The sequence below is a fragment of the Nicotiana tabacum genome, chromosome 8 (assembly GCF_000715075.1).
Source record: "Nicotiana tabacum cultivar K326 chromosome 8, ASM71507v2, whole genome shotgun sequence".
In the NCBI taxonomy this organism is placed as follows: domain Eukaryota; kingdom Viridiplantae; phylum Streptophyta; class Magnoliopsida; order Solanales; family Solanaceae; genus Nicotiana; species Nicotiana tabacum.
The window spans coordinates 25042271-25053661 of record NC_134087.1 but is presented as its reverse complement, the minus strand read 5'-3'; the positions used below and the strand labels follow the sequence as shown (position 1 = coordinate 25053661).

Sequence of the window (11391 nt, the reverse complement as noted above, 5' to 3'; positions counted from 1 at the left end):
CTTTTAAAATCTCTCAAACTCTCTTCTTCTGAAAACTGATCCTAAAATCTGAAACTCCCTCTCAATTTTCCTAAAATTTCTTCAAAAGGAACTCTTAAACTTTCTTCCAGTTTTTTCTGAAAATTCCTCAAAGACTCTCCTAAATTCTGCATGCAAAACTCTCTCTTAAAATTCTCTCTTTCTCACTCAAAAAATTCTCTCTTTTCTCACTCAAAAATTCTGTCTCCTTCTACTGTCTGTCCAACTCCTGTATTTATACAGGGCTGGTCCTAGGCAATTTAAGTGCTTCTTGGACCCCCTTCTTCTTTTTTAAAAACAGAAAAACCCATTATGTAAAACCATTTCCCTGATTTTCAGCAGCCCATTATCCCTTGTTCCCCATTAGTATTATTAACTAATAGCAACTAACATTACATTATAATATACTAGTACTAACACCCTGTTTTTTACTGCTCATTCCCAGAAATGCCCCTGAAATCCTAATGTTATTACTGAAAACAAAATCAGAACCTACAGCAAAACAGATTCTAAAATCTGTACAAACTTAGTTATCTCCTGATTTACAGCTATAACCAATCCTATTAACTTCCTAACACAATTGTATTTGACCAACTTTTGCAAACTTGAATTCAAACTGGATATTTCAGCAATATTATACTGAATTCAGAACTAACAACATATTACTGCAATTATCAAACCAATTCAGACTGGACTTAATACTGAACTAGAATCAAACACACACAGGATCATTGTCAATACTGACAATGTCCTGAAACTTTAATGTTCAGACAATAACATATACAACATACATTTGAATTCACTGATTCACAGACAATCATGACTTAATTGACGAGCATTAATCAATTGACTATTTACAACATTTGTCAATAATTAGTCTAAAATAATAGAAGCAGACTGTTTTAGTCAACATTTTCATAAATGAAAAAATTCGTAATATAATTAATCGACGAACTTAATCGAGTCGATTACACACATTGTAAATAACCATAACCAACAGAAACAATTCACATTCGGATTAAATAGACAGAAATGACAGAATTGATCAAAACAAATATGAAAAATTAACAAGCTATTAATACGGACAACAATACACATAGAATACACAAAATAAATAGAAAAATACCTCTGAACTTTAATCAGACTCGATCCCAACTCAGCTTCGGATTTTTGTGTGAAATCAAACAGACCTTAGTCGAAGTATTTTCCACTGAAAATACTTCGACTAAGGTCGATTAAACCTCAATCTTTTACTTGAAATCGGAAAAATTCCAAGATTGGAAATTTTTAAGGTTTCAGGTTCTTGGATCTTAAATCCGAACATTTCTAGGCAGATTTGCAGGGAACCAAACATGATACGAGGGTGTGGGTAGCCTAGGGGTTATTTGGTGTTAGTTTGAAACGGATCTGAGTCTGTTTTTGTTTGGTCCGAATCTTCAAAAGAAGATTCGAGGAGTTCCGAACTGATTCGAACCAAACAAATGATAGATCCATATTCAGGGTGACTAGGTGGAGCTGTGGTGTCGATTTGGGACTGTTAGGTCTAGATCTGAACTTGGCTCGAATCTTCAAATGAAGATTCGAGAATCTCTAGGGAGATTCGAACCAAGCTGGTAACATATTCGGATAGAGGGTGTTCATGGGGTCCTAGGGTGTTAAGTTGGTGACCGGCGGCGTTGATGCCGCCGGGTTTCAGGCGGTGGAATCCTAGGGCGGCTAGGGTTAAGAGTGGGGGTTTGGGACGATGATGAACAGGAGCGGAGAGGGGGGGGGTGTTTAGTTAGGGGGCCGGGTAAAGGGTTACGGGTTTATATAGGGGAATGGTGGGTGGATATGGACCGTTGGATTAGGAAGGATGGATGGCTGAGATTAATTCATTAAATCAAACGACGTTGTTTGGTTTAAAGTTGGGGTCGGACTGAATCGGGTTAATGGATCGGGTAACGGGTTACGGGTAAGGGTAATGTATCTTGTCCGTTGATTGGATTTGATCGAACGGTTTCTTGATGAGAGGTGACCAAACGACGTCGTTTGGTCTTAGCTTGGGACTGGACCGGACAGGTTGTTTGGATTGGGCTGAGGAAGTGTAATTTGTTTTGGGCCTGGATTTAAATCCAGGTCCAATTTTTATTTCCTTTTCAATTTTTTTTCTAATTTTATTAGTAAATAAAAAAAATCCTAATAAAATTATAAACAATTTTTTAACCTTACACAAAAAATATTAATTACTCTATAATAATTATTTAACACATAGAAAAAACATCAATCACACAGTGAAACATTTAAAATAGAACTAATGCATATTTTTGTGTTTTTTTTTATTTAAATTATCTCTTAAATGCATAATTAAATCCTATATGCATGCAACATGTATTTTATTTTAATTTTGTTTAATTATAACAAAGCAAACATTTTACGGGTATAAACAAATATTTAACACCACGCAAATTCAGAAATTACACAGTACAAGAAATTTATTTTGATTTATTTTGGAGTAATTTTTCGTAAGGCAAAAATCACGTGCTCACACCCATCTCAAATACTTCCACTTCTGAAAGGAGGCGCACCTAAGTCGTACTCTTTTTCCCTCATTCGGGTTTTGTCCCAATCGAATTTTGTCGGTGAGGTTTTTAATGAGGCAGCAAGGGGGACGTTTTGAGGTCCGAAGTATTGTTCATTACCCCGCCCATCGACGTGATCTCCAGGCTGAGTAATGAAGGGACTGGATATAGATAGTCAAATCTCCATTGTGTGTAAAAGTCAACATGTATTTCTTACAAGAATATAATCAAATCTCCATTGTATGTACAAAGTCGACATGTATTTCCTACAGGAATATAATCAAATCTCCAATGTATGAACGAAAATCCCAATGGCTAAGGCCATCGACGAAAAACGAGTTCGACTTCACTCAAACAACGACGTGATCCTACTTCAATGCCAGTTCGAAGGAAACATCCCAATGGCTAAGGCCATCAACAAAAAACGAGTTCGACTTCACTCGAACTACGATAGGATCCTACTTCGACGCCAGTTCGAAGGTAACATCCCAATGGCTAAGGCCATCGACGAAAAATGAGTTCGACTTCACTTGAACTACGATGGGATCCTACTTCGACGCCAGTTCGAAGGTAACATCCCAATGGCTAAGGCCATCAACGAAAAATGAGTTCAACTTCACTCGAACTACAACGGGATCCTACTTCGACGCCAGTTTGAAGGTAACATCCCAATGGCTAAGACCATCGACGAAAAGTGAGTTTGACTTTACTCGAACTATTATGGGATCCTACTTCGACGCCAGTTCGACGGTAACATCCCAATGGCTAAGGCCTTCGACAAAAAACGAGTTTGACCTCACTCGAACCACGACGAGATCCTACTTCGACGCCAGTTCGACGGTAACATCCCAATGGCTAAGGCCATCAACAAAAAAATGAGTTTGACCTCACTTGAACCACGACAGGATCCTACTTCGACGCATGTTTGAAGGTAACATCCAAATGGCTAAGGCCATCGACGAAAACAAGGGGCCGACCTCACCCGAAGCAAAATCGGCTTAATAATTCGATATGTACCCGGGATATCATAAATATTACAAAGATCATCACCAAATTGATAAAACAATTTCTTCATTATAATGAAATGTTACTAGCACCTATCTTTACAACGGGCTCAAGCATGCCCTTACAAAAATCCTGAAGCAAAAAGTAAGTACAAACCAAATATTACACATCGTCCCCGGTAGGATACGCATATTCATACCAGGAGTCAGAGGTAAGACGGTTCGCATCATTAGAGTTGATATCATCCCTGTCAGGCGTAAGAAGGTCGTATCTGCATGCATCACGAGCTGCATGAGCTTCTGCACGCACGCCCTGAAGTTCTACTTTAGATGCCCTCACGTCAGCATGAAGAGCCTTATACACATCGATCCGGGCCTCAACATGAATCCATAACTCGTATAAATGATGAGGCACGATAAGGTCGGCCGAGGCACAAGATGTAGAAGGTTGCGAGCATCGACTCGCGTCCTCTGTTCACAACAACTCCACTTGTCCATTCAATGCGGACAACTCCACCTCCAACCCCTTAACACGCCCCTCAAGCCCCGTTACCTTAAGCTCGGATGCCTCCTTCTCCTTTGTTAGCTCTGACCTACAAGTGAGGAGGATATTTTCCAAGGCTACCATTTTAGAAATAGCAGTCGCCAGCTTATTGGCACTAACACTCAGCTCACCCTTAAGCCCATCAATCTCCACCGCCTTCACACCCAATTCAGTAGTCAAACTGGTCACCTTTGCTTGCAAGTCGGAATTCTCGGCCATCACCCCTCTACTTTACTCGAGCTCATCTTCCTTCACCTTAAGGGATGACTCAAGTTTACTATTGTGGGCGACGACCTTCATAAGGTCCTTGTCTTTCTCCCTCAACTCCTCCACCTTGCACACCAGTTGATCCTCCGTCTGTTTAAGCCCCTCGCGGAACAGTTGAAAATCAGGGTCCTGATTATAAATGTCAGCCATCACACGATGTTTAGTGCGATATTTTTGATATTTGGAAGACATCTTCCCGTAGATGGCCGTCTTCTTCTTTTCCTGGCACTCACGCTCGGCCTCCATGATAAGCGTATGGCACAACAACAAAGAAGTTAAAATAAAAAGACAAGTCGGCAATAACAATGCAAACCCAACAACGAAAAGGAAAAGAAAGACATCTACCCACAAGGCCATGCCGACGACATTCCGAGACAACTCCATATAGCCCATCGCTCTAAGCATCTCGCTCTCGGGGGAATCACATAAAGGGGCTAAAGCAGAGCCACCTGATCACAGTTTGACAACAAGTTGTAGTCCCCTAGGACAACTATATGCCGATCAGAACCTTCCACTCTGACCTCCACATGAGTATGGTGCTCTAAAAACTCACGAACATCTTTCGGGTCGACATATGAACCTGAGCCTTTGCCCTTGATGCGCAGGCCCCCTCCAACGTTGGATGGCGTGCCACCCTCAGTGGAGCGTACGGAGTTGCCTCCTGGGTAAACCCCTTCCATTTGGGAGACCTCCCCGCTAAGATGGTGTCAGCCATAAATGTAGGCACAGGTGCCGCCTGCGACATACCCACCCTCATTCTACCAGCGTCCACGGCTACATCTTTCCCAAGCTCCACTTTCCTCCTCTTTCTCAGTAGTGACTCGTCCCCGTTAGAGGATTTGTCCAAAAGGTTAGGGGTCGGTAGAAGAGTCCTCTTCCCTCACGACCATATCTCGAGAGGGGGCTTCCATTTGAATCGGCTGAGTACGACCCCTCGAACGGATTCAGTCAAAGTAAATTGCATTTCTGCAGCAGTGGCAGCTTGTCGAAATACAGGGACTGGGGCCCTCCGCCTAGAAGCTCCTCGACCTGTCATCATGAAGAGTCATATCAATAGATAATGGTGTATGACCAACGAAGTGGTATAGGGGAAGACCTTTACAAGATGAAACTCTCGGTCCATAACGTTTCATGAAGGCAGGCCAATCTCGGATATCCGCTGCATGGGGCAACAAATGGGCTACCCAGTCCCTTATACCTGCAATAGGGCAGGGTGGATGCCTCATAGCTGCGAACGAGAAACAAACAAACCCTATAATGAATGAAGAGGAAAAGAAAGATTAAAACAAGTGGCGACACTTACGATTCTCATTCCACCGCTCTGGGAACCTAGCGGGGTCAGAAACAATGTGTTCGATTTTGACAAAGAAATACTTATGCCAAAACTTGCGACTTGCTCGGTCGTCGATTCCAACCACCAGCCCTTTTGTTACGTGGTGCCTCAAATGCACCATAGTGCCCCTATGAAAGCTGGGCGAGAACAGGTGCAAGAGGTGGTGGACGGTAACCTCGCACTCCGCCAACTCCGCGTACTTCATCAACAGCAGAAGTATCTTAAGCATGTATGGTGAAAGTTGCGCTGGGAAGACTTGATAGAATCTGCAGAACTTTTCCGCTAAAGGAAGGAGGGGGAAAGAATGACCGATCACGAAGGGGTACTCGTAAAAAGCGCAGTACCCAGGCCTATAGACTTCCACGAAGTCCCTTCCCGCCGGAACCATGTCAACATGAGCAGGGATGCTATACTTTGTACGGAGAGCATCAATATGAACTTGCTCCATTTCAGAAAGCACGGGGGTAGGAATAAGAGGATGATCCTTGAGGAAGTCACTTCGAGACATGGGGTGTCTCGGCAGCAACTCCTCCACGGTGGAAAAACTATCCCCCTCTTCCATCGTCATATCCTCACCGCCAGAGGGGAGCGCCATGGATAACGGGGAGGCCTCAGAAACTCCCTCACGAGATTAGTGTGTTCTAGACATTTCCTCGATGGAAAAGGTGTTAGAACAGCAGAGAAAGTTGTGAACAAAGAATGGGAGAAGAAGAAGCAGTAAGTTGTTAGAACAAACTCGGGAGATATGAGAAAGGATAATCAGAAATGAAATGGCCAAAAGTTTTTGAAAAAACAAATCCTCCACCTATTTATAGGAATGGGTGGTGCCAGAATCGAAGCGAAAAGTTGCAGAGTGGCACCAGAATCGAAGCGACAAGCCCTCAACCCCTGTCTCGAAAACACACATAATGATGACGCACGTGGAGATGACGTCATTTCCCGATAAAATACACTATCCGGTGACTTGTTGAGCATGCTGACCCCCTATTATTGGCCAGGCCGTAACACTTCATAAGACCAAATTTCTCCATAAGAGCGAGTGGTGTCCGCTTATCGAAGACGCACCAAGTTGCAACCTCAAAAAGCGGAGGACTAACTGTATGGGTTCAAATTTGGACGACCACGATCGTGGATGAATACGACAAGCGATGAGATCCTCGTAGCTCGACGTCCTGCAGGGGACGACAAACAAGCTAACAAGAGACTATACGACTTTTATAATAGTGTAGGCCCATTAGGGGGGCATTAGGAATATTCTTTAGAATATTCTCTATATTTTGTCTTTTAGGGCTTAGAAGGGGTTTGTCCCTTATATATAGCGTGAAAACAACCTTGTAACTCTCTCGGCTTCTTCAGTTTTGTCAACTAAGAACAATATCATTACTGTTCGATCACCCTTCTTGAGAAGGTCAAGAAATATTATTCTTCGTATTCATCTCATATATCTTTTGTTCTAGAAGTTATTATACTTAGCTAAGATTTACCCCTTCATTTCCTTTAATTGATTTATTCAAAGGGATCCCAATATCTTTTGAGTCAAATAGTTTCATTCTCGAATACAGTCTGATCTCTCTATAACAACATCGCTATATAACAATCATTCACTATAAAAGCTAAGTTTTTTATGGAATCAATTTTTATATTATATTATAATATATGCTCTTTATAACAACACTTCGATATAACAACCAAAAAAATTCGGAATAAATGGGATTGTTATAGAGATATTTGACTATATCATATGCGCAAACAAACACTTATCCAACCAAAAAATACAAGAAATATCTCATCTTTAAAAACTAATTTTATCAGTTAATCTTAGCTACATATTCAAGATGAATTTAGTGCGCCGTGTCAAATTAAAACTTAATAAAAAACGAGAATCGTTCATGCTACTTTTACATTACTCCATGTTAGCAGCCTATAAAAAACAAGATAAAGCTACTTCTACCTAACAGATCCTTATATTTCATTAATATTAGGCTTATTGGTCAAAAGATTAGGCAGATAGTTCATCAAGGGAATGGAACTGATGAAACTGGAAAAAGTTAATTTTACTCCCTATATATATATATATATATATATATATATATAGATGAAGAACATGTGTAAATAAAATTCATATACTACACCGATTTTTGCTCAATACAGACCGAACGCCTTTGAGTTATTAGCTCGTTAATTCAAGTAATAATGGACATGGCTTTATCCATGGATAAAATTGTTATATCCAATGAAGAGGAAAATTCAATGATGAAGGCTATGCATCTTCCTACTGGTTTATTCCTTAACATGGTTTTGAAAACTGCGATTGAACTTGGCTTGTTTGAGATCATAGCAAAAGCAAATAGTGAATTATCTTCCTATGAAATTGCATCTCAACTTCCCACAAAAAACCCTAATGCCCCACTTGTTCTTGAAAGGATACTAAGGTTTCTTGCTAGCCAATCTTTTCTCACTTCCAACATTTCCAAGGATGATGATGGACACATTCACACATCATACAATTTGACACCTTTGAGCAAAAGCTTCATCTCCGATAAAGACGGATCATCGTCTGCTCCTTTTTTACTACTGACCACTGATCCTGTAGCTGTTAATTCCTGGTACTGTTTCATATTTTCTCATATTTCGTTCATTGAGTTTCACTTAACATATAAGAATTTTGTACTATCAAGTCATATACTTGCTACAACAAGACAAAATATACTGATTATCTAACATTTTTATACGTTGTCAGTCTATTTAAGTAATTAAATCCTTGTTTCGTCTTGTGAAGGGGAGTTTGACGTAACTGGTAAAGATGTTTTCATGTGACCAGGAGGTCACGGGTTCGAGCCGTAGAAACAGCCTCGATCTTGCAGAAATGCAGGGTAAGGCTGCATGCGTACAATAGACCCTAGTGGTCCGGCCCTTCCCCGGACCCCGCGAAAGTTTAGTACATCGGGCTGCCCTTTTCCTTGTTTCATCATGTGATTTGAGATCTATGTTGATTGGATATATTTTGACTTCTTGTTAAGGTTTCATTTGAAAGATGCAATTCTAGAGGGTGAAATACCATTCAACAAGGCTCATGGAATGAATGCATTTGAATACCATGGAAAAGATAGTAGATTGAATATGGTGTTCAATAAAGCTATGCAAAACATCTCTTCTATTGAAATGAAGAGATTACTTGAGTCTTACACTGGCTTCCAAGGAGTAAAAGAGGCAATAGATGTGGGAGGTGGACTTGGGGTATCATTAGCTTCTATAATTTCCAAGTATCCTAATATCAAAGGTATTAATTTTGACCTACCCCATGTCATCAAAGATGCTCCTACCTATGCAGGTAATTTATATCACTTAATTAATAATTATATTAATTGAATATATTAAAAAAATATTAAAGCTGTATTTAATTGATATTGAAAGATCAAATTAAGCTTCAATTCTTGCTTGTTATATTAGGCATAGAGCATGTTGGAGGAGATATGTTTAAGAGCATTCCTAAAGGGGAGGTAATCATTCTGAAGGTAAAGTATTCTTTGTCATATTTATATGGATATTTAACTTATATACACGGGTATTGTAAAGATTATTTTATATTAGCTATGTAGTGTAATCTTTGATAATAACTTAGTTGTCATTTTTATCAAGTTACTATTTAATACTTATCATAAAGATTTACTTGAAATTTTCTTATAAATGACTTGTGTAAATATTTTTTTAAATCATTAGGTTAAGTCTGTTTATGACAAACATGATCTAATAACCTAGAAAAATAAAGAAGAATTAACTTAAATAGCCGCCTACCTAAGCTCTTAAACTTAAAATAGACAACAATGTATAATATATGTATAATCCATGTATATTATATATATATATATAATTGGATATAATTATTATATAATTTACGCATGCTGGTTAGAAAAAATAAAAAGTAAATTTAATCAGTTATTAATGTAAAAATCCCGAAAATAAATAGAAGCAAATTATAAAATGATATCGATAGTGAAATTTTTTTTTGCACTGTCAATGTATATATTGTAGGCGATACTTCATGATTGGGATGATGATCATTGCCTGAAAATCTTGAAGAATTGTTGGGGAGCTTTGCCAGAAAATGGGAAGGTTGTGGTAATAGAACAAATACAGCCAGAATATCCAGAGACTAATCTTCTTTCTAAGCATTCATTTAGTACTGATATGTTAATGATTACTATGCTTAATGGAGGAAAGGAAAGGACAAAACAAGAATTTGAAGCTTTAGCAAAAGAAGCTGGATTTTCTGCTCTTAAAATTGCATGTCGTGCATATTATTGTTGGGTCATGGAATTGCACAGATGTTAGCTATTATATTTAGTAATTGCTTTAAAATTTCTGTTGTAATTATTACGTCTTGATACAACAACACGTTGGTTTAATTTGTTTATTTGCTTGTAGTATTATCCAAATATTTGGTTGATATTTGATGTTACAACTTACAAGTGTAACATGGTTTTCCATGAAGTTCCTAATTGAATAAAGGGATTCCTAATATCTTCGATTTATTATTTTCTTTTAATTATAATCTGTTACTTTTTGTATTTCTGGAAAATACTTTGTTGGTTGGAAAGTGAATATATATATACGGAGTACTACTTTATTAAAGATTGATAATTTTGTTTGTTTTAAAATTTCATTTATTATACATTGGGGGAAGGGGAAGGAAAATGGGGGATGGGATTATTTTATCTTTTCAACTATAATTAACTTTAAAAAATTTGCATCACATCCACATTTAGAGCCCGTTTGGCCATGAAAATTTTTTCACTTTTTTTCGAAAAAATTTCACTTTTTTTTATTAGTATTTGGCCATAAAAATTTTAATTTTTACTTGAAGATGCATTTTGAAATTTTTCGAAAATTTGAAAAACTCCAAAAGACAGTTTTCCGAAATTTTCACTCAACTCACTCACAAAAATTCAAAAACAGCCCAAAATAATGTTGAGGATTTTAAGATGGAAAAGTCTTAAAAAGAAGGTGAATGAGAAATGGAGGGAAAATGAAATTTTTGAGTAAAATTTTAAGTTTCCCTCTCTTGAAACATTGTCCCATATTGGAAGAGGAAAATGATTTTGGTGGATATATATACAATTGCTCTTCTTGTAGCTCTTAAAGAGTTAAGAAGAAGGCAAGCCTCACGCCGTCATCGTCGCTCGTTCGCTCGGCTCGGCTTCGGCTACGGCTACGGCTTCAGATTTGGATTTGGATTTAGATTTGGTCAAATGATCGATTGATTGATTAATATTTTGGACCAAATTTATTTGTTAATAGTGAATATTAACGTAATATTATCCGTATTTGTAACGGATATTTTTCAATCCGTGGATAGAATCCAAGTGTCCCACCAATTCGGCCAAGCACATGCTCCATTGTCCATTGGCAGCCTAGTGCTCCATGAGCAAGTGCTCCTTCCACTATGTCAAGTGCTTCCTCCATAACAGCCTAGTGATTGCTCCACCATGAGTAGTGGTTGGTCATTCTCTTAATAGCTGACTGCACTATAAATATGTGCAGTAGCTGTTAGAGCAAGGACACACAACACAAAACAGAAAAACGGAATAAGAGCTGTTAGGAGAAGGCACAGGCAGAAACGAATTTGAGAGCTTGGCTGTCGTTGATATCCTCTTCAGTAAGAAC

At 38.6% G+C, this 11391-nt stretch overlaps 1 protein-coding gene across 1 annotated transcript; it reads left to right on the top strand.

Moving 5' to 3' along the window:
• Window positions 1–7824: 7824 nt before the first annotated feature.
• LOC107786249 (myricetin 3-O-methyltransferase 3-like) lies at window positions 7825–10259 on the top strand. Its single transcript, XM_016607696.2, has 4 exons — window positions 7825–8333; window positions 8748–9058; window positions 9178–9242; window positions 9760–10259. Exons 1-4 carry the CDS (start codon window positions 7921–7923, stop codon window positions 10057–10059), a joined length of 1089 nt encoding a protein of 362 aa, XP_016463182.1. The 5' UTR covers window positions 7825–7920; the 3' UTR covers window positions 10060–10259.
• Window positions 10260–11391: the final 1132 nt, after the last annotated feature.

Excerpts from the sequence above, each read along its gene's own strand:
- LOC107786249 (XM_016607696.2), top strand. The coding sequence starts at position 7,921 with ATGGACATGGCTTTATCCATGGATAAAATTGTTATATCCAATGAAGAG. Across the intron at positions 8,334-8,747 it reads CCTGTAGCTGTTAATTCCTG|GTTTCATTTGAAAGATGCAA; the intron begins GTACTGTTTCAT and ends CTTCTTGTTAAG. Across the intron at positions 9,243-9,759 it reads GGGAGGTAATCATTCTGAAG|GCGATACTTCATGATTGGGA; the intron begins GTAAAGTATTCT and ends TATATATTGTAG.